This window comes from Helianthus annuus, chromosome 9, assembly GCF_002127325.2.
Source record: "Helianthus annuus cultivar XRQ/B chromosome 9, HanXRQr2.0-SUNRISE, whole genome shotgun sequence".
NCBI classification, from domain to species: Eukaryota; Viridiplantae; Streptophyta; class Magnoliopsida; order Asterales; family Asteraceae; genus Helianthus; species Helianthus annuus.
The window spans coordinates 120,052,352-120,078,093 of record NC_035441.2 but is presented as its reverse complement, the minus strand read 5'-3'; the positions used below and the strand labels follow the sequence as shown (position 1 = coordinate 120,078,093).

The window sequence follows — 25,742 nt, the reverse complement described above, 5'->3', positions numbered from 1 at the left end:
GGCCTAAAGGGGATGGACCTAGGGGGTGGGGGATGAACCCCTTTATATATATATGTATGTATGTATGTAGAGGTGTGTGTTTGGGAGAGTGGGTCGTCGCAGGCGTCGGAATTTGGACAGAGAAGACGGAGCAGGGGGTGAGACGAAGCAGGGGGTGGGGCGACGGGCCGGTGAGCAAGGACGGGCCGGGGGGACGAGCCCCATACCCATCGGCCTTAGAGCATTCACATCCAAAGAACTAAATTGTGAGTGTGGAGTTTTTAAAATATCAAGAGTATAAAAAATGGTTGTGAGTGGAGGAGAGAGAAAATGTTACTGTTCATCTGTATATTTGGGGGGACACTGTTCACCCACAATAATTTTTTAATATATATTGAAAGTGGTTGTGAGTGAATGAGAGAGAAAAATGTAATGATAAAGGTATAAAAATATTATTTAATTGAAAAGGAGAGAGAAAAAGTATTTGTTTTTAATGGATATCTATATATATTAATAAAGGAGATGATTTGGGTTATTTGTCCTTGAATGGTGAAGCCAAATTGATGATGTGGCAACTTATTGTTGAATAGATGGTGATTTTGGGAGGGAAGATACAATATTAGATGTTTTGAGAATTGGACACGGGATCCAGAAACAACTGGGTCGGACTTTGGGTCACCTAATGATCCAAACGGATCCTTTATATCCTTTTTACTCATTCTTCTTTCTCACGATCTTTGACATTCTCCACAAACCCTAAAAACCAAAGTTGTTCATGTGCCATCTTCTTCTTCCCCTGAATCGATCCCTCACCACCTCTTACCTTAATCTTTTCGTTGTCATCTGTTACATCCAATCTATTACAATATCAAACCCTAATCTCAGTCGCTTTTGACATTGACGATTTCAAGTTGGGCGATTTATTATCTTGGTTTCATCTGCATCAGTTTCATATGGATCGTGGTATTTTTTTAGTCCACAATTTGTAAACAATTTTACTTGAATTTCATATGATTTCATATGTTCATAATTATTTAGATTTGAATTGATGTTAACTTTTTTTGTATTCTTATTAATTTTATGGAAATTGGTTGATTAGATCCGTGATGACTGAACGTTAATTTTAGTGTAAAATGTTTGAAAATGTTTTAGTTTTTGGATTGCACGCAAGGTGTTTGATGAAATGCTTGAATGGGATAACGGTTTTTTTTTTCATAATTTTTGAGTTTATATTGATGGTTCTCTATGTTTGTGGTGATTTAGTAGAGTTTTTGATGCACTTTTTATAGATGAATTCATGTCTGTTTATGTTTCAATTTGTGTTGCATGGAAAAATCTATAAATGGGTCAAAGGATAATTTAAAAAAAAGTCACATTACTTAGTCAACTATTTTGGGTGCATATGTGTAATGATGAGAATGTATAGCATGACCTAAATGTAATCTTCTTAAGGCTCCATTGTTTGTTTTTTTAGCATTTTTGTTATTATTTGTTATGAATGCAGGTATAAGTATCTCAAAGACCTAAAAAATGTTATATTGAAGCGTCACATTGATTTTCAGAGACATGGCTTCTGGGTTAGTTTTGCTTAGATCTGATCTAATGTTGTTCCGGTATATTGAAGTTATTCAGTTTTAGATGATATTTAAGTTTTCTGAAAATTATATTATTTTGGCGGAAAACTAATAATTTGAATCCTGATATGTAGTAGTTTTTCGTGATTTATTGATTTTTTTTGTTGTAATTGTTGTAAATGATTATCGATTTTTAGGTGTTAACGGAACTTTTATAGTGGAGTGGGATGAAGGAAGAGCAATTGCCGAGCAGTTTTTGACAACAATGACAGATGCGAAGATGTATGTTGTTATTTGTCATTTTCATATTTGTTAAAGGTAATTTGGTATTTTGTTTGATTTTTTTTGCTAATTTTTTTGTGCATTGCCGGACTATCAATCTCTGTTATTTGTCATTTTCATATTTGTTTTGTAATAAATTTGTTGTGTATTAAGCCTCAATCCATTCAAGATTATGCATTTTTTTAGTGTCTGATCTGTTTTGATTGTCTTGATGATGAAGATTTATTTACACTGGTCTGATAATTTTTCACCCGGTTTAATGTTTTTTGTCTTTGAAATATTGAATTTGTATCTAAAAAATAAATATTTTTTAATTTTTTTAAACCGTTTCTTTTTATTTTTATATTTGGAAGTGTGTGCATTGACTAAATTATCTTTTAAAGCTTACTGATTGTTGATTTAGGAATATTGATTGTTTTTCTATAAATACTTTACCGTTTTTATTTTTAAAAACCTTCATTATTAAAGGTTTAAATTATTTATAAACCTTTATTTCAGATGTGGATCCCTTGCACAACAGTCCTTCATTTTTAAAGCTTATTGAGGAAGATGACCCGATATTTTTGGTACGTTTATTTGTATTCTAATTACTAATACTAATCATATTTTAAGTAATCTGACATTTTTTTTTTGCTTTAAACTCATATAAAATACCTAATGACTTTGCTTCAATGATTTGGGGAGACCAACCACCTTACAAAGATTCAGTTAAGATTGTTGATGGTAACAAGTTATGGTTTGTAAGAGTGAAAAAAACTGATGTGGGCCATGTTCTTGGTGATGGCTTCACCAAAGTTGTTCGGGATAGTTGTGTAAGAAAAGATGACTACCTTATGTTTCAGTCATATGGACCATCAGCATTCTTTCTAATGGTGTTTAAATCATTTGTTCAGAAAAACTGCTTTATATCCAAGATCAATCCTCACGAAGATGTTATTGTAAGTAGTATCTTATACAATAATTATGATGTATAATGTTTTATTTCTGTATATTGGTATTTAAATTAATTTTTATTACTAATTATCACATGCTATGCAGGTAATGGCTGATGAATTTTGGAGGCAATTTTATGGTCAAAATTTCAAAGGTGGTCAGTCAACTCTTTATTTAGGAGATAGATTTTGGAACGTTAAGATGGACGGATTAACTGACAGCTGTGTTTTTATTCATGGATGCTCTGAGATGATAAACGATCTTGCCTTAGAAAGGCGATCTACCTTTGTCTTTTCACTGCATGGAAATAAAATTTTTGAGATTTCAGTCTTTAATCATCAAACCGGTACTCAAATTCAGAACAACAGGGTGGAGTTAATTGTTTTGGATGACTCAATCTATGGTGATGATGGTGATGATTTTTTTATTGCGGTTAGAATTATACATCTACACTATTATTTAGTTATCAACGCGAGCTTACAAGTTGATATTGAATTTAACACATTGTTATTTTTGATATTTTTTGTAGTCTGAACATAAGGAGAAGTGTAGTAGTGATGGAACTGACTTTCAAGAAGGTGTTGTTGTGGAATGTGAAGATGACAAATTTCAGTTGGCAAGTTTTGAAGCTGTGTTCAATGTAATTCCCTATATTTTAATCAGTTTTATTAAAACGTATTATAAATATCTTTTTTTTGTATTTATACATTTTATTTGTTTATTTATAATTGTGTAGGATATTGATGATTCGAAGTTTGATAAGTTTTTCTCATCTCTACTTGAAATGGAAGATCTTAAGAAGAAGGTAATTTTTTGTCATTTTTTTGTTTTTTTTTATTTTACTAAATTTAATTATTATTCTTTTTATATTGTTAAACAGTTTTTGTCAATTTTTCTTTCGTTACTTTATTAAATTTAATAATTGTGGGTACTATATTGTTAAACAATTATTTTTGTTATACGTAGTTCAAAGATGATTGGGATAAAAAAACTGAACCGCAAGGCAAAGCAAGGGTTGTTTGTGATGAAGATTTAACTTTAAAGGTTTATGTTCATTCAATAACTTATATGATTTTGTAATTAAGTGAATTATTTTACGTTTATTTTTTCATTTTCAAAGGTTAATGTTCTACCTTTCGTAGGATGATCCTAAGGCGAAAACGATTGTTGGTGTTGAAAAAAATCTAATTTTAAAGGGTTTTTTTCCAGTTACTTCATTATATTTTTCAGAATTTAAGTTTATTTCTTTACATTTTTTTAATATATATGTTTCCCTTTTTTTAGGACAAAAGCAAGTTTGAGACGGATCTGGACAAATTTTTGATACCCAAGAACAAGTCCCATGTATATCTACTTACTTAAGTATTATATAATACAATTTATTAATTCATTGTATATTAATTTTTTTATTCTTTTTTGTTATTTAGGTTGATCCTACAGGGAAAACAAATGTTGTTTTTTCTGAACCGAGTCTGTGCTCCACATTTGTTTCTGATGTGAGTTATGCTGATTCTATATGTTTTCCAATAATGGTAGTTACTTATGTATTTTTTTTACTGTTTAGGCCATTCCGAAATATACAGTTGATGTTGCTCAAAGTGTTTTGCCGAGAAAGAGGAAGGTTTAGTATCATATATAACTTTTTTACTTTTAAATTTATATCTTTTAAAAACAAGTAATTATTATTTATTTCAACTTATTAGGCCACTCGAAAATGTAAAACATTTATGATTGTGTCCGATGAGTCTCTTATCGCACATCGTACACGTTCAAAGTTTAGAAACAAAAATACTTATGCATGTTAAAACATTTACGGGATTGGATGTTAGTGATTTAATTTTCAGAATTCAAATTTTAAATTTTGACGTTTCTATTTTAAATTTTAAATTTAAAATTTTGAGCAATTTTAAATTTAAAATTTTGAGCAATTTTAAATTTCGTTAGTTATTTTTAGTATCATAATTTTCCGGAATTAAGGTTTCTATTTCTATAAATAAATGGTGTTACGTTTTTGTAAACCTTAAATTTAAAATTTTAAGGTTTCTATTTCTATTTCCGGAATTCAAATTTTAAATTTAAAATTTTGATCCATTTTAAATTTCGTTAGTGATTTATTTTTAGTATGATAATTTTCTGTAATTAAGGTTTCTATTTATATTTCTGGAATTCAATTTTTAAATTTAAAATTTTGAGCAATTTTAAATTTCGTTAGTGATTTATTTTTGAAACCTCAAATTTTAATTTTAGTGATTTATTTTTAGTATGATAATTTTCCGGAATTAAGGTTTCTATTTCTATAAATAAATGGTGATTTATTTTTAGCATGATAAATTTTAGTATGATAATTTGCAGGATTGGATGTTAGTAATTTAATTTTCAGAATTCAAATTTTAAATTTTAAATTTTGAACAATTTTAAATTTCATTAGTGATTTATTTTTAGTATGATAATTTTCCGGAAATAAGGTTTCTATTTCTATAAATAAATGGTGTTACGTTTTTTGAAACCTCAAATTTATAATATTAAGGTTTCTATTTCTATTTCCAGAATTCAAATTTTAAATTTAAAATTTTGAGCAATTTTAAATTTCGTTAGTGATTTATTTTTAGTATGATAATTTTTCGGAATTAAAGTTTCTATTTCTATTTCTCGAATTCAAATTTTAAATTTAAAATTTTGAGCAATTTTAAATTTCGTTAGTGATTTATTTTTGAAACCTCAAATGTAAATTTATTTTTAGTACGATAATTTTCCGGAATTAAGGTTTCTATTTCTATTTCTATTTCCGGAATTCAAATTATAAATTTAAAATTTTGAGCAATTGTAAATTTCGTTGGTGATTTATTTTTAGTATGATAATTTTCCGGAATTAGAGTTTCTATTTCTATAAATAAATGGTGTTACGTTTTTTGAAACCTTTTTTTATTTTGTTTGTTTCGGTTTTATATGTTTTCCGCTATTATTAGTTTACTTCTATAGATAATTTATCGTTTTTACGTGTTTAAACCGTTCACATTTAATTTGCAGGTATGGATTTGAGTAACAACAGTCTTTCATTCTTAAAGCTGATTGAGGACGATGATCCTATTTTTTTTTTGTATGTTTATTGGTTTTATGATTACTAAACATATTGTATTTAGACTTATGTATTAAATTATTTATTTTTTTGTTTTCACTGATAGGAAATACCTAATGAATTTGCTTCATTAATGTGGGGAGAACAACCACCTTACAAGGAATCTAACTATGATTTCGTTACATCTTGAAAGATCGACAAACAGGTAATCATATTTTCCTTATTTACATTGATTATAAAATTTTTGTCTAACTCTGTCTTAATCCTCTTTTTCATGATTGATTCTCTCGATCTTCCGATTTGTGTTTGTGTACAACAAAAAAACATCAACATGTGAAAAAAATTCTTTGTTTTTCTTCAAGATATCGTTAGATTGTGTGTTTATGGTTAGATTTTGTGTTTTCTCAAAAAGATTTGTGAGTAAAAACAATGACGACTATTCATATGAGAGGTATGTTTTGGATCGATTTATTTTTGCATATCCGGGTTGTCACTGTGAATGTTAAAAAATCATGAGATATATGGATTAGAAAGTAGCTTTTGACTTATGCATCAAAACGATCAGCATTCTTTTTATTGAATTTGTTTTTGTTTAAAATTAGTATGATAATTTGCAGGATTGGATGTTAGTAATTTTATTTTCAGAATTCAAATTTGTAATTTTAAATTTTGAACAATTTTAAATTTCATTAGTGATTTATTTTTAGTATGATAATTTTCCGAAATTAAGGTTTCTATTTCTATAAATAAATGGTGTTACGTTTTTTGAAACCTCAAATTTATAATATTAAGGGTTCTATTTCTATTTCCAGAATTCAAATTTTAAATTTAAAATTTTGAGCAATTTTAAATTTCGTTAGTGATTTATTTTTAGTATGATAATTTTTCGGAATTAAAGTTTCTATTTCTATTTCTCGAATTCAAATTTTAAATTTAAAATTTTGAGCAATTTTAAATTTCGTTAGTGATTTATTTTTGAAACCTCAAATGTAAATTTTAGTGATTTATTTTTAGTTTGAAAATTTTCCGGAATTAAGGTTTCTATTTCTATTTCTATTTCCGGAATTCAAATTATAAATTTAAAATTTTGAGCAATTTTAAATTTCGTTGGTGATTTATTTTTAGTATGATAATTTTCCAGAATTAGGGTTTCTATTTCTATAAATAAATGGTGTTACGTTTTTTGAAACCTTTTTTATTTTGTTTGTTTCGGTTTTATATGTTTTCCGCTATTATTAGTTTACTTCTATAAATAATTTATCGTTTTTACGTGTTTAAACCATTCACATTTAATTTGCAGGTATGGATTTGAGTAACAACAGTCTTTCATTCTTAAAGCTGATTGAGGACGATGATCCTATTTTTTTTGGTATGTTTATTGGTTTTATGATTACTAAACATATTGTATTTAGACTTATGTATTTAATTATTTATTTTTTTTGTTTTCACTGATAGGAAATACCTAATGAATTTGCTTCATTAATGTGTGGAGAACAACCACCTTACAAGGAATCTAACTATGATTTAGTTACATCTTGAAAGATCGACAAACAGGTAATCATATTTTCCTTATTTACATTGATTATAAAATTTTTGTCTAACTCTGTCTTAATCCTCTTTTTCATGATTGATTCTCTCGATCTTCCGATTTGTGTTTGTGTACAACAAAAAAACATCAACATGTGAAAAAAAATTCTTTGTTTTTCTTCAAGATATCGTTAGATTGTGTGTTTATGGTTAGATTTTGTGTTTCTCAAAAAGATTTGTGAGTAAAAACAATGACGACTATTCATATGAGAGGTATATTATGGATCGATTTATTTTCGCATATCCGGGTTGTCACTGTGAATGTTAAAAAATCATGAGATATATGGATTGGAAAGTAGCTTTTGACTTATGCATCAAAACGAGGTCAATTTGTAACAGGTTAGATGAATCTATAAACCTCTCATTGTTTATTTTGTTTGTTTCAATCAATCTCACTTATTTGATTTGGATGATTTTTTTCAATATCATGCTGATGTGTGGAGAGGAATCAATTGTGGAGTTCATTTTTATCATATCAAGTAATCTTACAATGTACGTGATCTCTCACTCTTACACTTTCTTTTGAATTTTATATTATTTTGCTTTCGGTATTATGGGGAATTCATTAACAATATACGAATGAATTAGATTTTAAAACTGAAATTAATAATCTTAAATTCAAATTTTAAATCTCAAAATTGAAATATTGTTGATCTAAAAATGAACAAATTCTAATCTATCATTTGGTGGATGAAGAATCCATTAGATTTGCACTTAGATCCGATCAAAAGTTGATTTTATAAAGATTGTTTCGATTGCTATTAACGTTTTCTTTGTTCTTATTTCTGTAGATCCGATCAAAAAAATTAAAGGTATGTTGTTTTAGTTAGTTGTTTATCACGTCTTCCACATTTATGACAGTTATTGAATTTTGTTGAATTTGTTTTTCATGTGAATCCGTAATCTGTGATAAAAATCGGACTCCGATAATTCCTCAAACAAAAGAGGTTAGTTAAATTTTATATTTTTTATCTTTTTTTAAGTTTGTAATATTTAATTTTATCCTTTCTGTTCAGTAATTTTTTTTAAATCAGTAAGGTATGTTCTGAATGATTTATGGTTTGTATTTTCCCATGGTTAACCGTCAATCTTTTGTGAAATTCGTACTCGGAATGTTCGTATATCAAAACATGTTAGATAAATGTTGTTGGTATTCTTTGTTTTTTATGTATAGTCTTTCTTATTTCTTATTAAATTTTGTGTCACTATTTTTTTTAAATTAGTAATATATGTTCTGAATGATTTATTGTTTCTATTTTCCCATGGTCAATCCTCAATCTTTTTTGAAATTCGGACTCCGAATGTTCGTCTACCAAAACAGGTTAGTTAAATGTTGTTGGTATTGTTTGTTTTTTTGATATGTATACTCTTTCTTATTTTTTATTAAATTTTCTGTTTAGGCGTAATTTTGAAACTTTATGTCATTATCTTTTGAAGTTCATATTGTTAGTTTTGTCACTTATGAGTTTTCCTATTTAGTTTAAAGATACCTTTAATTTCTTTCTAAAGTGGTTTTTGTTTCCATAAACACATTACTGTTTTTAAGGTTAATTTTTCTATTCTCAATTTTAACTTATTTATTTAAACACTTAATAACGTTTGAAAACATGTCTTTTAATTTATTTAATGACATAATTAGATTATAAATTGATTTTTTCTGCCCGGGAAGTTCCCGGGTTATAAAGATTCACAACTACATGGTATATTTTTATTAATTAATATATATAGATGCATATTTATTTTTTAGATATAAAGATTCATAACCCGAGAGTATTCCCGGGTTATAACCTAATATATTGATATAGAAGTTGTTTTTTAGTGGAATGTATGTATAATTTTAGGGGCCTGGATGTGAACTTAGATGCCTCAAACCCCGTACCTTAACATAAAAACGACTTTTTAGAAGATAAGAATTGTTTTTTTTTTCTTTTTCGAAATTCGGACTTTCATCATCGCCCCCCTTGGCAACAAAACCGGACATATTCACTCTCGCTATCGACTTTCTCTTCATCTTATCTGATAACGACCTTGCCACGTGTCCCCATATTACCGGAACCCACATAGGCCCTTCCCACACTGGATCCAAACCTCCATATAAATTCCACCGTACGTCAACCCACCATTGCAGAAAGCCAGAAACCAACTTTACAATAATAATTTCAGTGGACTCTTCTTTAAGTTTTGCCCCCGAATAAACACACTCTGTGTGTGTGTGTTTTTCAATCAAATGGGATCATCATGGAATTCAACAGAGATGGAGGTTATTTCGAGCGTATTCGGCTGGATTGCGTTTTTTTCTTGGTCGATCAGCTTCTATCCACAGGTTATTTTGAATTTCAAACGAAAAAGGTAAGATTGTTTGATGATTGTTAGGGTTTAGAATATGATTAAGTTAATTAGGTATGTTTTTGTTTCAATTGTTGAAGATATTTTGTGATTTGATTGAGATTTGGAATTTGTAGTGTTGTAGGGTTGAATTTCGATTTTGTGGTGCTGAATTTGACCAAACATTCGTCGTATTTGATATATAACGCTTCTGTGTTCTTTAGCGACGCTGTTCAGCGTCAGTATCACGAGAAATATGGATTTAATGAGGTAATTATTTATTACTTATGGATTGAACTGATAAATTAAAGTTTTGTACATGAATTTGTGCTTTTTTATAACATCAAATTAGGTTTCCACTTTCCAGTGATTTCTGTATTTAGGCAGGATTTTTTTATTTAGAATTTGACCATTTATATATAAATCTAAAACCCTAGGTGAAAAAAATCATATCACATGAATTGAATAAAAAATTTTAAATATTTTTAACGTATGTTCACTTACTTGCCTATGCAGATGATACCTGTGGCAGCGAATGATGTAGCTTTCTCGATCCATGCGGTTGTGCTAACTGCATTTACCTTATTTCAGATAGCCATCTATGATGTAAGTATCCATTGTTTTTTCTTAAATATTTCACACCGGATGATTAACAAAAATGATTGATATGAAGTGTTGATGAATACTCAAAGATGATTTCTTCAACTATTGCATTATCATGTATTCAAATAGAACTTGAAAGAACCCTTTTTTTTTCGTTTTTGACCGTTATCAATTTTGTAGCGTGGAGGTCAAAAGGTGTCCAAGACTAGTATTTCTATACTCTCGGTAGCCTGGTTAACTGTTATTATCTGCGTGTTCGTAGCCATACCTAATCATTCTTGGCTTTGGTTGGTTTCCTGCTTTAGGTAACATCCATTTTCAACTATTTCCCTCATTTCATTAAATGAATTCAATGCATATTTGAACAAAATTTGGTGGATTTCATCTCATGGTAGTCATCACTCAATTGCAGCACATTACAGGTTGTCATGACGGTAATCAAGTATATACCTCAAGTAAGTGTCTCTTTATGATTCGGGTTGCTAAGTTCAGGATTCTTTTCACTTTGTTAAAGATGGAGTTTGAGCTTTGTATTATTGATTTGCGTAAATTCAACTGGCTTGTAACTTATGGAAGAACGTTTTCTTAGCTTAAGAATGTACCAGCTAAGTAAATTTTATGTATACAGGCTGTTATGAACTTCCAAAGGAAGAGCACAGTTGGATTTAGCATTGGCAACATATTGCTTGATCTGGGTGGAGGATTAGCAAATTATGGACAAATGGCTGTCCAATCTATAGATCAAAGTATGTCCTCTTTTTATGCAAATTCACATTCAAAACTCAAAAGCCGGTAGTACAATCTAAGGTTTAGTATATGCTTAATTTTGCATTTTTACTCGTGTTTCTCAGATTCATGGGTGAACTTCTATGGGAATATAGGCAAGACGTTGCTTTCTTTGGTGCGCCACTTTCTTCCTAAATCTAGGTCAATTAGGATTATGATTTATGTCCCCGGTATATTATAGGAGCAACTAAAAGTCAAACGGGTCAAATGAGTCAAACGGGTTGAAAGTTTCCAAAGTGTGTGTACTCAAATCAAACGTTCACATAAGTCATATCCTACTAAAGCATGTTATTTAAAAAAATCTATATAGTTTTTGTATTGCTATTAAGTATATGTGATCCTACTAAAGTGTGTTATTTAAAACAATTCTATATAGTTTTTGTATTTTGATATTAAGTATATGCGGTGTATTCAGGTGTCTATCTTCTTTGACCTCCTGTTCATCTTGCAACATTATGTGCTCTACCCTGCTCGAAAGACTGTGAAATCACTGAGTCCAGACTTGTTAAGTCAGGAACCACTTGTTGCACCTTCTGAAGATGCATGAAGCCAACATTTGCTAGATTTTAATTAAAAAAAAAGAGACTGATACCATTCTGCTTACATAAAACATGATGTATACTAAAATGTACAAATATCTAATGGTTCTTACTTTCACATGGTCGTAATTTAGTTCTTGTTTCGAAATGTTTTAGGATTCTTTCTGTTGATATGGATGCCTTGCAACACAAATATATGACGTAAACATATGACAAAATTAAAAATTAAAAAAAGTAATAAGAGAGAAAAAGACGTAAACAGGTGTTAGTGGTAACATCCGGGTTCTCATACCAACTAATATTGTTCATTGCTCACGGATTTGTTTTTTGGTGGCGGGTGCAGCGTAGGTATGCTCTAGTAAATGGCTGACACACTCAAAATGAATCGACGGTAATTGAGGTGGGGCACTTTTATGAACACAACTCTTTTATCTAAAACCGATGTAGGATTTGCGGTGTTACATAATGACTACCATACTTTTTTTTAAGAAAAGTCATAGTTAATTCTATTATATCTTCTAATAAAAAAAAACAAACTAGAGGTTAATTACTATTTTTCATACATAAAATAGATAACCTAATTAAAATCAATTAAAAATTAAAAAAATAGTTTGTTATGACTTTAAGATAGGCTGTCATCTTGGCCAATACGCACAGTTGACCAAAAAAATAAACCATGTTGCGTATCAGCTTCACAAATCGTCTTCAAGAATCTAACCTCTTTCTTCCATCTTATGCCTTTAGAAATCTATACATACACACATTTTCACAATTCTGTACACAAAAACACTTCCAAAAACATCACAAAATATGAAACGAGAGGGTCGTCAACATGGTTATGTTAGTTGCTATCATAACCTTCCAGCTTCACTATCTCGACAAAGATTTGTAAAGATGGTAGACTCTGCATCAACTATGGGCTTGTTCGCCAAGGTCCCCACAAAGCCAACAAACCATTCAAAGTTCACAGGGAAATGTCGAAAGCCACGATGCAATGGATGTCATCTCCACCCGGTTTGCAAGTCCAAAGCCAAGGCAAAAGGTGCCATGAAGATCAGATCGATTGATCACGAAAACGAGTTGGCCAAATATTCTTTTGGGACTTCTGCCACCGGTGTTTTGGCTTATTTGGCGGATGGTGGTTATGATAACGATGATTATGATTATGATTATGATTATGATTACGATGATAGAGTAGAAGAAAACTACAATTATAGTTATGGTTATGGTTATGATTATGATTATCGTTATGAATATAATGATAATGATGAGGGTGACAATGATGTCGATGTTAAAACTGATGATGACGATGACGATGAAGACGAGACCATGAGCTTTTGTGATGTTGGATTATGTTGGGGACATGGAGATGAGGATGAATATGGAGATGATGATGATGGATGGTATTTGGTGGGTGGAGAAATGTGGTAGATTCCAATTCTTTTGGTTAAATTCACACTATCATCATATTCTAATTATCCTTGATGATTATGGGTTTGATCTAAATAAATTATTGTTATTACTTGTTAATTATGATGTATGATATTGTTTGTGTACTATTTGAATAAAGTTGTCTCAATTCTTGTTGTGTACTTATTTCCCTCTTAACTCCTACACGTTATTATTTGTTAATTTTGGGGGACCATGTTTCAATATTTAATACAAAAAGGGACCCACCCATTTCAATTTCGGACCAACAAGATTAAATGATAAGTACCTTAGAATTTAATCCAGAAATTAAAAAATATACATAAATAATTTAATTAAATCGGCCTGCTTACACGTTACTGTTTCTTCTTTGTAGGTCTACGTGTTAGAGCATTCACATCCAAAGAATTAAATTGTGAGTGTGGGGTTTTTAAAATATAAAGAGTATAAAAAATGGTTGTGAGTGGAGGAGAGAGAAAATGTTACTGTTCATCTGTATATTTGGGGGACACTATTCACCCACTATAATTTTTTAATATATATTGAAAGTTGTTGTGAGTGAAGGAGAGAGAAAAAAATAATGATAAAGGTATAAAAATATTATTTAATTGAAAAGGAGAGAGAAAAGTATTTGTTTTTAGTGGAAATCTATACTATATAATAAAAGAAACCACTTTTGGGACACTTGTCATCATATTAGAGCATCTCTTATAGATAATTATTATTTTAATTTAATCTTTTTTAATTAATTATAGATAACCATCCTATTAAATATTATTTAATTTAATATTTTATGGATAATTATTATTTAGTTTAATCTTCTTCTCAATTATAATATTATTTAGAGAAAATCACGATTTTGGCCCCTGTAGTTATATCACTTTTACCCTTTTAGCTCAAAAAAGAATTTTTTTAACATCTGAGCCTCCAACGTCTTCTTTTCTAACCCTTTTGGCCCCTAACACTAACCCCATCCATTAAATGTTAGGGGCCACAATGGTTAAAAAAAGACGTTAGTGGCCAAAAATGTTAGAAAAAAAGACTTTGGGGGCTTAGATGTTAAAAAATTCTTTAGAGAAAATTACGATTTTACCCTGTAGTTATATCACTTTTACCCTTTTAGCCTAAAAAAGAATTTTTTAACATCTGAGCCCCCAACGTCTTCTTTTCTAACCCTTTTGGCCCCTAACACTAACCCCATCCATTAAATGTTAGGGGCCAAAAGGGTTAAAAAAAGACGTTAGGGGCCAAAAAGGTTAGAAAAAAGACGTTGGGGCTTAGATGTTAAAAATTTTTTTAGAGAAAATTACGATTTTGGCCACTGTAGTTATATCACTTTTACCCTTTTAGCCCAATTTTTTTTAACATCTAATCCCCCAACGTCTTCTTTTCTAACCCTTTTGGCCCCTAACTAACCCCATCCATTAAATGCTAGGGGCCAAAAGGGTTAAAAAAAAGACGTTATGGGCCAAAAAGGTTAGAAAAAAATTCGTACAATACACGAGGTTTTTTAAGGATATATATTTTTTATTATTTAGTACAGAAAATTACATTTATTCAAACCGTGTAATACGCATATTTTTAAAGATGTAATTTTTTTTATTATTTGGTATATAAAATTACATTTATTCAACCCCTGTAATAAATGAGGTTTTTTAAAGATGTATTATTTTATTATTTGGTAAACAATATTACATTTATTCAACTCGTGTAATACACGTGCTTTTAAAGATATAACTTTTTATTTTGTATATAAAATTACATTTATTCAACCTGTACAATATTGTTCTTATAGACATAACTTTTTTATTATTTAATATATAAAATTATATTTATTCAACTTGTGCAATAAAAAAGGTTTTTAAAGATATATTATTTTATTATTTAGTATATAAAATTTATTTATTCAACCCGTGTAATACACGGGGTTATAACCTAGTATATTGATATAAGAGTTGTTTTTTATTGAAATGTATGTATAATTTTAGGGGGCTGGATGTGAATGCTCTTAGAATATTAATTAAAAAATATACATAAATAACTTCTTTCATGTTAATCATTGTTATTTAACTAAAACAAAGTTTGATAGACCCAATTTATGAGTCAATATATGAGAGACTCCTATAAAACTAGCAACTCAAAACAGTTCAAATGAATTGGTCTAAGAGCCGTTGTTTGTCGCAGCCACCACCGCCATTGTCGTCGTCTGTCATTGCCGTCACCTGCACCTCCACCATTTTGACACTGCCACCGCCGTCAACAACTCCACTGGCAGAAGTTGCATCTTTCCTCTTCAATCATCATTTAATAATATTTTCCGTCATGCGCATTGCACATGACTAGACTTAACACATGAACCTAGCGTCCATCAATCAAAAAGATGAAAATTTGTAATGACATACTTTAAATCTGTAAAATAAACACAACCCTCAAAAACGAAAATGATAAACCGAGTTTTATCGAAGACGCTTACGGCTATTTCTCAAGTACAACATATATTGCCTTCATACTGAAATGTTTGCAATGACAGATAGTAATGGAAATGTAATCCCTAAAGACATGAATCAATAAATATTATGCACAGAACATGAATTTCAACTAGAAGTCGAATCACAATAATTAGGCTATAGTTCAATTCTGAATATTTGGAGAAATATTCTCATGGTTTATCCGCCTTGCTAATGAAGCCAGAGGATGAGTATTCGGGTTTTGATCATTAGTTTTCCAAAGTCTTCTAGAAGACTTCTTGGTCTCAGAATGCTGTGAGATTGTCGTCGGAGGTTTTCGTGCAGGTGTTAGTGACCTTAGGTTTGCTTGTGGAGTCTGCAAAAGAAACACGACCCGGCCCGTTATATACCTTTATAATCATATTTGACACCCTAATTATTTATAAAGAAATGGACAACAGGCGATTCAGGTCAACTTGGCCCGACCCGTTACATAAAGATAACCCTGACCCGACCCGTTTGATACCTTCTTTATTGAGCTTTTTGGTGTTTCTCTTTCGTTATAGAAGCTAGGTAGTGGTCGAGCTTTAAAGCAAAAGCTTTGTCGCAGTCTTCTGAATTCAGTCTCGGCTTTCTCCTGCAATATTATATGCTAGAGGTGTCAATTTATGCATTTATCACATTTTTAAATTTGTCAGAAATGAAGGCAAAAAAATAAAAAAATAAAAAACTGGGATACAAATTGAGAAATTACCTTTAATGTCGTTTGCAGCTGCACTTTCTGCACTTCTTTTTCATTAAACTTTTCTTCGAGCTTCTGAAAATGAACAAACGCATAATACAAATTAAGAAACCGGGCCTGTGCTTTCACTAAAAGAGAAACCAATGTGAATTCTTGCCTGTTTTCTTCGGGCGGCTCTTTCCTCTGTTCGCAAGGTGAACGGGGATGATACAGTTGGTGATTGTAACTTGTTTCTATATGCGCTAAGGGACTTTGAGCTATCGGTACACAGACAAACAAAAATAACAAAACTTAGATGTGTTTGTTTGTTAGCCCATATGAGGCAAGAACTAAAGTATGATTACTCATTAGCGGAACAACTTACACAGCTGAGAAAATGTGCCATTTTTGGCCAGGTGTTTTGCTTCCAACAGCTGAAGGATGAACAGGTGTTTCCATCCTTCAATATGTATATAAAAAAGGTTAATTCATATAAAAAACTATGAATTGACTATTGTCTAATAACTATCACAAAATAATTTGAATCGTTTACCTTCTTGTTACCGAAGGGGTTGCTAACGGTTGCTTATTCACCGCATTTGTAACCTGCAACATAAGATTAACATAAGTTTAAGTTGAATAAACGAATTACAACGATTTTGTTCAGAAAATTTTATTACCTTAGAAGGCGTTATCATAGGCGTTGCAGAGCATTTCAGTGTCGAATGTGCACCGGGAGCAAGTTTTGTACTTTCCGTCTTTCGAACCGCTGGGGAGTTTAACTTGACTGGTTCTTTAACCGAACCGGATTTCATCAACGTGTACAAAGATCTTGGGGCTGATTTCTTTTGATCAATTGATTCGATTGTATTCGAGTTTTTGGTTCTTGGAGTGACCATATTTTCTTTCTTCGAATGCATAGAAGCTACATATTTTGCTGGTGAATATGGGATTCTAGACGGTTTTTTGCCAACTGATGTTGACCTAAAAGACGGTACAGCTGGTTTCCTCTTGATCTTGGGCTGCAAAACTTCTTGGTCTGTGTTCAATTTTGACTGCAAAAGAATCAAACACTTCAGTTTAATAATTGGTTCATAAAGAATCAAAGTGTGTGTGTGTGTGTGTTATGAAAGGAGTATAACCTTCAACAATGGTCTTCCCATTTGAGATGTTCTACTATCCTCTGAAACTGAAACAGAAACAGAAACAGAAGCACTATCCTCAACATCCTGAACATTACTTAATAATTCCTTATTCTTTATATCAGCAGCAACCACAGTCTTCTCAGTTTGAGGTTCAACTAAATTGACAGTTGAACTATGATTAACAGCATCTTGAGTTAAGATCTGCTGTTCTTCATTAACAGCCATTTTCAAACTCGACGCTATGGGTTGCGATTTATTTGTGTGCACCATACTTGTTCGTAAATCATGTAAGTTTGGCGTTCGTGTCGGCAACGCTATTGCTTCTAAATCATGAGCACCATGATTTACATCACAAACTGTTTCTGTTTCTTCAGTTTGGGATTTCGCCTTTTCTTGCTCAGCCAATGCAGCTGCTGCAGCCGCCTTTTGAGCAGCGACTTTCTTGTAATGAGCTTCGAAGAATGCCTTCTTCTGCGCAACAGACCCCGGTTGGGCATAACTCTTGGCTTCTTCAACGTATCGCTTATGCGAAAAAGCTGACCACTTTTCCCAAGCTAACGACTCCGATGTGAATCTCCCGAAAGACACCGAATCCCCAAGAGCATGTAAATTGTTTCCCTACAAAAACATTACCCAAAAGAAAAGGTTTCAAACAAATTGAGTTCATTGAATCATTTCATCAAACACCTGGCGCTCAATAACCAAAACCCTTAATTTATCACAACTTACATGATTATTGGATTCAATGGGCATGCCAGAGGTGAATGATACAGAATGCATGAGGCATGTCGATTCTCCCATGTCGAAACACTGAGAAAAAACAACCCTGAAAGTAAAAATAGATCAAGGTAAGTTTCCCGTTAGGAAATGTTTACTAGCAACAGCTCATTTTAGTGAGAATTTGAAATTCAAATGAAAAGGGGCGTGCGTACGTTATACGAAAGTCGTCTGCAGATCCTGCTTTTTGAGCTTGCAAATTGGGTCCTACCCGTTTGAAAATGGAGTAAATGGTGAGTCATCTGAATAACGTTCATCTGATTTGAAACAATATTAAACTGAAAAAGGCTCGCAAAGTCCCAAGTAGTTCAATTTAAAATTCCATACTCACATTCCGATTTCTCCTTTTATAAGACTAAACAATGCGTATAATAAAATAAATTAAAAATAAATTAATTACATAAATCTCATTGTGGTTTGACTTAGCCGCATCTTTAACGTCTAAAATTAAAATGTTAAATTAATTTGATTATGTGATTTTCATGTTGTAACAAGGTTAGGTTTCAACACTAACATAATTATTATCCGTTTTATTTTGAATTTTAAACTTAATAGGCTGAAAAAGATAATAAGCATATTATTCTATCTCATATTCTCATATACTAATCTAGTGATATATGAGTAAATTCATCTATGATGAAGTCTTTATAACGAAAATTTTAGTTTAGCCTGTATAATTCTTTTATTGAAGATGTTTTTAGTATTTATATAATCTTAAATAAGAAGGTCGATGACTTCATATCACAGCCACCGCTTTCTTTTATATATAAGGAAGCTTGGCATTATTTTGAACAAAAACTTTATATGGCCTGGTGGTTGGCTGTGAGAAATATGAGCAAGAGGTTATCTTTTCGAATCATTTTCTTTCTTTCTTTTATTATTGTTGCAACTAACTCCCTTAACTTTCTAAGTTTATTGTTCTTTCCTTCTTTATTTCTTTTATTATTGTTACATCTAACCCCTTTAACAGTTTAACTTCTCAAAACATGTATTAATTTCATTTAAATCCAAAACATTAACATAGATATCTTTCTTTACGTATGGAGAAGTACCACAAGGATGATGACTTACATATGGATCCGTTCACACTTGATTTTTTAAAATTAATAAAATAAATTATTATTTAACTTCAATTTTTATTTTATATTTAGCTTTCATATTTTATATTTTCTTATTATTTAACTAATATTTTTTAGATATTTTTATCAATATTTTTTACGCCAAAAATCCATCTAACTTTACACTTACAAGTTATGCGTGTTTTTTAATAATTTAACAAAATAACTTTGTAATTGATGGATATAATGCTCCTTAATACGAAAAAAAACATCAATGTTTAAAAACTAATGCACCGAACACGTTTTTATTCGGTTACTGTAGCGAATTATGGTACTGTACCAGTACCTTACCAGTCCCGTAACAAACTGAATTAATATCGATTAAGTTCTCACCGCGTCTCCTGCTACAACACGCAGGTTAAATAACTTATATAAACTTAAAAATCTTAGTCGGTGAGCCATGGTCTTAATTTTTCTTTTTTGACCCTCAAGTTTAAAAACTTTAAAAATTCAACCCCAACCTTTTAGTAACTGACACATTGACCCCTGATTTATTTCTACTTAATAACTTCACATCTCATCTTATCCAACACTTCACTTTTTTTTGTTTAAATTAGTTTTACGACTTTACACCATAGTGTGGGAGACCTTATACTCTATTTATCTATGCCTAACCATGTTAATGTTACTAACGTAATTTGTGTAACAAATTTAAAAACACGTCATGTCACACATGGGCACTACACGTTAATGTAATCATCGTATCACATGTAAAGAAGTCAGAATCGTGATGTTGCCGCCGCAACGCACGACACAGGTAAAAATCTAGTTTATAGGAAAAAAATATTTAACACGTGTGCCAAATATGGTGATTTTCATGAGATTTAATTCTTATACGTATATATAGTAGTAAATTGCCTCATGCGTTGGCACGGTGCTCTGGAAAAAATCAACGTCAAAACATAAACCAATTAAAAGTGTACATAAAAATAAGCACGGAAACGTATTATATTTGACCCGACTCATTTCCGGAAAAAAAATTATGTCAAAACGTAGGCAAACCGAAAACGTATATAATGATAACCATAAGAACATATTATATTTGACCCGACTAATTTTCGTGGAAATTTTTACGTTGAAACGTAAATCAACTTGAATTTATACCCACTTGTGCATAAAAACAAACACGGAAAACTCGATCACAAAGTCTTTAAAAGAGTTAACATTCGTTTTGCTCCCCGTGGTTTGGTCATTTTGACGGTTTTGCTCCAATAGTTTAAAAATAGTCATTTTCCTCCCTGATCGATCTTTCGAATATTGTCGTGATGCCTTCCTCCAATTTGTTCCCGAAGATGAAAATTCCTTGAAACTGATTTGACCATCCTGAGAACAATGTTTGACCAACCATCGAAGTCAACAAATTGTTACGGATAAGTCAAATCTGGTTAAAAGTACCTACGTTGACCCGTCATCCAACCCATCTGACCCATCCATTTTGCCACCACTAGTGAGATTCAAATAACATACCTTGTCGACTGTATCAACTTCTTTGTTTCATGCTTTCATTGAGTACTCGCATGTCTGCATGACCAGGTTCATACAGCACTTGTTCTAGCTCATCAAGCTCAATATAACCGCTTCCATCTTCATAAAAAAAAAAAACATAAACGCTTTGTGTAGATGCTCATCTGCAAATGAATTGTCACTGCCACAAAGTACAAACTCTCCACACTCGGGTACACTGTACGCCATTGCCATCAACATCAGCCTAATGAATGAACAAATGGTAGAATTTTAGCATTCACAATCTTTTAGCATCACCACATCCATGAGCAGTCAGATCTCAGGTTAAGACAATTGTGAACCGACTTTCTTTAATACTTCATCAAATGTAACTTTCCCATCACCATCAATGTAAACATATCTTTAATCACTTCTACTTCTTTAGTAGACAAGTGCTCTGCAATAACCTACATTATCCAACCAACACAACATGAACCTGTCACTCTCAAATATAAGAATCGAATATGGAACTATTGAGTTCTAAATAGAAATAACGCGCAAACAAAATGATCATGCTTACTCTCAATGCTTTCTTTTTTTAAACGAATGTCTCTTATCACTCCAACTTGAGTGTTTACATCAACCTGTAATATCAAAAATCAATTAACAGTTCCATTATTCTAACACCACCACCCTTAATCAGCCATGCTAAGATAAGAAACTCACACATGTCGTCTCAGGGTCCTCACCAAGAGCTCGGGGGGATTGCCGTGGATCCCTACCCAACTACCATTAACAAGGATTTTTGTAGATTGAGGTATAGCAGCAGGTGATATTTCCTACAATAGAATCCGATAGCAAGCGAGTACTTAAGGCCGCTAGTAATTATTTTCGCCTTTAATTTCAAGTTACAATGTTTCCCCGTATTAACACTCTACCTCATCCAGAAAACTTCATTAGGCACTAATAATAACATTTGTTCCGGAAGAAAGGTCGATTAAGGGAGGAAATTATGAACCTTCTGAGCATAGTACCTCCATCTCGTGTGAGCTTCCTGAATAACTGGATCATTCATCAGAAATCAAGTTCTTATAAGAAATAAAAAGATAAAAACATTCAACTCATAAAATGTTTTATGAAAACGACCATATGTATGAAATAATACAAATCCTTTTATGATATGGTACGACAACGCATAAAATGGCATGAAATAATACAATATCGCAAAATGGTTAAAAGGGTCATTTGGTACATGGTCAAGTTTGGCTAGGTTGACCCACCAATACCTTTTCATCCGTTTTTTCTATCCGTTCAGTAAATAAATTTAATGTACCGAAAGCACATTATTACAATGATAAATGAATTTTCAAAATGTACCAAAAGCACATTATTACAATGATAAATGAATTTTCAAAATGTACCAAAAGCACATTATTACAATGATAAATGAATTTTCAATAAAGCAGTTTATGAGGTCTACGCATTAAAAATAGATACACTCAACAACTTTTGACAGCCCAATCGAGTTACCTTTTAAGCTAAATTTTCTTTTATTTACCCATTTGACCCATTAACATAACCAAATTGACAAGTTCATATTTCATAACTAAATGGGTCAAAATAAACCCCTCTAGACACAATAAAGTTTTCATTTTTTGCTTAATAATTTATTAACGGGAAAATTACGAAAATGTCGGTTGACCGAAGATGTTTTCAAATTTGTCACGCTCCTGCGTCCTTGGAGCGGCACATTATGCGCGGGATGCGTCCTTAGAGCAAAACCCAATAAAAAATGGACACGTGGCTACGGGATGCGTCCTTCAAGCACGGGATACGTCCTTCAAGTTTTTGAAGCGTTTGGCGAGATTTCCGGCGAGTTGCAGATTTCCGACGAGTTTTCCGGCGAGTTATTTTCCACAATTCTCCCAAAAGCTAAAGTCCAACCCGTTTGAAGAAAATGTTGCCAACAATAGGCGTAACGCTAGAGCTGTTTGACCACTTGCTATGTCAAACAAAGCTTGTTAATTTGGTTTCTAGCGAATAAAAAATAAGCTGCAAATCAAAGGATAAATGCTTGGATGGTTACCAAGATTGATGTTGCAACCAACAGCCCCGAAGAGCCCGGAACCAGATAATGAAAACGGGTTGGACTTTAGCTTTGGTCCGGCCTCGGTATCATCAGAAGGAGATCACCGACCTCAAGAGATAGAGTTGGTGGTTGTTGAGTATTGGTTCGGGCCAGACGTGATGATGATTTGGTTCGGCTTTCAGGGGCTGATCGTTCGGTGGTGATGGTGTACGGTGGTGATGGTGGTGTATACATTGATTTTGGGAGAATTGTGGAAAATAACACGCCGGAAAACTCGTCGGAAACCTGCAACTCGCCGGAAACCTCGCCGGACGCTTCAGAAACTTGAAGGACGCATACCGTGCTTGAAGGACGCATCCCGTGCTTGAAGGACGCATCCCGTGGCCACGTGTCCATTTTTTATTGGGTTTTGCTCTAAGGACGCATCCCGTGCTTGAAGGACGCATCCCGCGCATAATGTGCCGCTCCAAGGACGCAAGAGCGTGACAAATTTGAAAACATGTTTGGTCAACCGACATTTTCGTAATTTTCCCTTTATTAATTATATCACTTTTTCTTTTTATATATTGTTATTGTTAAAAATAGAAAAACAGACGAAAAAGGTATTTAGATCCAACAAATTTACCCAATCTAGCATCATTGGCCTCGTTTGTCGATTTTTAAATCCACTAAAGAAGGTTGCTGCAACAATCATCTGTTCCATGACACTGCAACAAAAACGAGAGAATTTCAGTATCATGCTTACATTTTATTAATCCGCCTTGTAAACTTTGAAGATGCGAGTCTCTCTGTTCAAAATTAAAGTCACGTTTTTTTTTTTTTTTTTTTCCATTAATAATAGTCTTCATTTTCCCAATTTCACAATATATCATGTTAGTATCCTGTAAGAAATTTAAGAAAATGCGAGTATTTATTACGCATATTATACTCATCAATGCATGTGAATCATTTACATCAAATGAATATTTAAACCATATTTACTTTTGAGACTCTTATCAGACATAACTTGAGCGATCATTGTCTGCAAGTTTTTTTCTGTCCTTAATAAAGAGAATTATGGAAGAATAATCAGCAGTCGAATATTTTGTTAAACTACTTGCCAAATCAAAACCTTGCATTGATAACGAAACGTGCAACTATATAAGTGAGGATTGTGGTGATTAATAACTAAGAGCGGAATATGATAATAAAGTAACGGCTTAACCGTGGTGGTCATAGATTGGTTCAATTTAAAACGGGTGAAAGAGACAACTCACATGTAGCATAGGCTTCTATGGGATATCTAAGCGTAGGCTTCTATCAAGAATGCAAATGCTATAAACGTTAAACTGAAACTGAAACTGCAACAAAATTATTGTTTAATACTGTCAAAAACAATATGATATCTGATCAAGATCTACAAAACTACAACGAATACCCAAACCAGAATGATTTATTGCCAAAAAATATGATAATGAACGATTCAAGATACAAGCCTAACATCTCTAAAATAACTCTTAAAGATTACCACAACGATAATCTTTCTATGACAACGAATTAGACAAGAATCACTATCATCTGGTTCAAGACGAACTCAGACCCGATATGTAGAAACATCTAATCGTCACACACCAGAGAGACATGAACTTGTAAAAAATCTCTGAATGTGATCTTGATGCGACCTGTCAAGCGTTATATTCTAATAACCAGACTTTCAAAGGCCGCCAGCCTATCTTTGACAAAAGCCCAGCAGATGCATATCTTCGGCCCATCTGATTAAACAGCAGCCCATCACTTCTTTAGTAGCCCAGCACTTTGTACAGGTCCATTTCCTCATGACAAACAAAACATTATTGTTATTATTATTACAAGTATAAAAATGAACAAAAAGATGCATAAATGTAACACCATTTATATTTTAAGTGTAACATTTTAACAAATACACAATAATATATCAGCTAGGATACGAGAAAAGATGCATGCATTTATCGGCGTGACAGAAGAAAGTTACCTACGATTTTTTTTCCTTAAGAGCTCACTTCACTTCCAAAGTGGAATTATAGAGCTCTAAGTTGGAATATACATCCTGTAAGAATATGAAATACTGAATGATCATTATTGAATGAGTAGGTTACAATATATAGGGATTACGAGTAACCCTAGAACCCTAACTGAGCCCGTGGGCCTATAGTCTAATACTCCCCCACAGTCGTAGCGGATGGAACTAGAAGCTTAGACTGAAAAACAAAAACAATAATAAACCCTAAAAAACTCTCTTCGATTTCAGTCAAAAGTCCATAATCTTGCAATCTTCAATCCATAATCTTCAATCCACGGTTTTGATTGATCTCGTAATCCTATAAGAGGCAACCAATACGGCAGTGCAGCGGCTGCTGGTAGCGGCGCGGCGGCGGATCGTAATCCTGTAGGCGGCGCGGCGGAAGACCGTAGTCTAATGAGCGGCGGCGGCACGGCGGCAAGAAGCGGCTTGACGGAGATGAGAAATCAACAGGATGAGCCGTAGCATCATCTGTGTGGTAAGAGACCGTAAGAAGACCGGTGAATCTAGAACCGAAGACGAAGCTTTATTTGAACACAAAACTGAAAAAAAAAAACGGAAAATGAACAAAGACCGGACAGGGCGGCAGTGGCGGCACGCCGCCCTGTCTAGGGTTTTTCTCAAGTGGTGACGGCTAGGGTTTGTATATTTGTGTGTGGCGTGGCGGTAACGGTATAGAGCCTAGGCTGGCTCTGATACCATGTAAGAATATGAAATACTGAATGATCATTATTGAATGAGTAGGTTACAATATATAGGGATTACGAGTAACCCTAGAAACCTAACTGAGCCGTGGGCCTATAGTCTAATACATCCATCATTTGATACCTGCTCCCTTTAACTTTTTACATC

General features: G+C 32.3%; 4 protein-coding genes and 1 long non-coding RNA gene across 5 annotated transcripts; 3 read left to right on the top strand and 2 right to left on the bottom strand.

Annotated features, from left to right (window-relative positions):
* Nucleotides 1-2,486: 2,486 nt before the first annotated feature.
* LOC110876214 lies at nucleotides 2,487-4,395 on the top strand. The gene is made up of 8 exons (XM_035977014.1): nucleotides 2,487-2,773; nucleotides 2,874-3,200; nucleotides 3,298-3,408; nucleotides 3,505-3,573; nucleotides 3,735-3,812; nucleotides 4,053-4,112; nucleotides 4,196-4,264; nucleotides 4,333-4,395. The coding sequence occupies exons 1-8, from the start codon at nucleotides 2,507-2,509 to the stop codon at nucleotides 4,393-4,395; spliced, it is 1,044 nt and encodes a 347-aa protein (XP_035832907.1). The 5' UTR covers nucleotides 2,487-2,506.
* A 5,068-nt stretch (nucleotides 4,396-9,463) lies between these two features.
* On the top strand, nucleotides 9,464-11,834 carry LOC110878392 (cystinosin homolog). The gene is made up of 8 exons (XM_022126689.2): nucleotides 9,464-9,780; nucleotides 9,894-10,026; nucleotides 10,273-10,362; nucleotides 10,540-10,664; nucleotides 10,772-10,814; nucleotides 10,988-11,105; nucleotides 11,211-11,260; nucleotides 11,561-11,834. The coding sequence occupies exons 1-8, from the start codon at nucleotides 9,659-9,661 to the stop codon at nucleotides 11,690-11,692; spliced, it is 813 nt and encodes a 270-aa protein (XP_021982381.1). The 5' UTR covers nucleotides 9,464-9,658; the 3' UTR covers nucleotides 11,693-11,834.
* A 415-nt stretch (nucleotides 11,835-12,249) lies between these two features.
* LOC110878393 lies at nucleotides 12,250-13,278 on the top strand. Its single transcript, XM_022126690.2, has one exon. It carries the CDS (start codon nucleotides 12,495-12,497, stop codon nucleotides 13,113-13,115), a length of 621 nt encoding a protein of 206 aa, XP_021982382.1. The 5' UTR covers nucleotides 12,250-12,494; the 3' UTR covers nucleotides 13,116-13,278.
* Nucleotides 13,279-15,588: 2,310 nt separating this feature from the next.
* On the bottom strand, nucleotides 15,589-18,499 carry LOC110878394 (protein WVD2-like 7). The gene is made up of 10 exons (XM_022126692.2): nucleotides 18,358-18,499; nucleotides 18,155-18,251; nucleotides 17,423-18,043; nucleotides 16,961-17,335; nucleotides 16,834-16,886; nucleotides 16,666-16,740; nucleotides 16,459-16,558; nucleotides 16,314-16,376; nucleotides 16,086-16,196; nucleotides 15,589-15,935 (listed from the first exon to the last, which is right to left on the bottom strand). Exons 2-10 carry the CDS (start codon nucleotides 18,224-18,226, stop codon nucleotides 15,744-15,746), a joined length of 1,662 nt encoding a protein of 553 aa, XP_021982384.1. The 5' UTR covers nucleotides 18,227-18,251; nucleotides 18,358-18,499; the 3' UTR covers nucleotides 15,589-15,743.
* A 1,873-nt stretch (nucleotides 18,500-20,372) lies between these two features.
* On the bottom strand, nucleotides 20,373-23,556 carry LOC110878396. The gene is made up of 6 exons (XR_004867065.1): nucleotides 23,478-23,556; nucleotides 21,702-21,825; nucleotides 21,490-21,602; nucleotides 21,344-21,407; nucleotides 20,788-21,230; nucleotides 20,373-20,643 (listed from the first exon to the last, which is right to left on the bottom strand). It is a non-coding gene; the product is annotated as an uncharacterized LOC110878396 (long non-coding RNA).
* Between the last annotated feature and the right edge of the window lie 2,186 nt (nucleotides 23,557-25,742).

What these genes read in the sequence shown, in the direction of transcription:
- LOC110876214 (XM_035977014.1), top strand. Translation starts at nt 2,507, where the DNA reads ATGATTTGGGGAGACCAACCACCTTACAAAGATTCAGTTAAGATTGTT. An exon ending in TACCCAAGAACAAGTCCCAT is followed by an intron (nt 4,113 to 4,195) that starts GTATATCTACTT and finishes TTTGTTATTTAG; the next exon opens with GTTGATCCTACAGGGAAAAC. An exon ending in GCTCCACATTTGTTTCTGAT is followed by an intron (nt 4,265 to 4,332) that starts GTGAGTTATGCT and finishes TTTACTGTTTAG; the next exon opens with GCCATTCCGAAATATACAGT.
- LOC110878392 (XM_022126689.2), top strand. Translation starts at nt 9,659, where the DNA reads ATGGGATCATCATGGAATTCAACAGAGATGGAGGTTATTTCGAGCGTA. An exon ending in TAATCAAGTATATACCTCAA is followed by an intron (nt 10,815 to 10,987) that starts GTAAGTGTCTCT and finishes TTATGTATACAG; the next exon opens with GCTGTTATGAACTTCCAAAG. An exon ending in GCAAGACGTTGCTTTCTTTG is followed by an intron (nt 11,261 to 11,560) that starts GTGCGCCACTTT and finishes CGGTGTATTCAG; the next exon opens with GTGTCTATCTTCTTTGACCT.
- LOC110878393 (XM_022126690.2), top strand. Translation starts at nt 12,495, where the DNA reads ATGAAACGAGAGGGTCGTCAACATGGTTATGTTAGTTGCTATCATAAC.
- LOC110878394 (XM_022126692.2), bottom strand. Translation starts at nt 18,226, where the DNA reads ATGGGAGAATCGACATGCCTCATGCATTCTGTATCATTCACCTCTGGC. An exon ending in ACCCCTTCGGTAACAAGAAG is followed by an intron (nt 16,741 to 16,833) that starts GTAAACGATTCA and finishes TACATATTGAAG; the next exon opens with GATGGAAACACCTGTTCATC. An exon ending in GAGCCGCCCGAAGAAAACAG is followed by an intron (nt 16,377 to 16,458) that starts GCAAGAATTCAC and finishes GTTCATTTTCAG; the next exon opens with AAGCTCGAAGAAAAGTTTAA.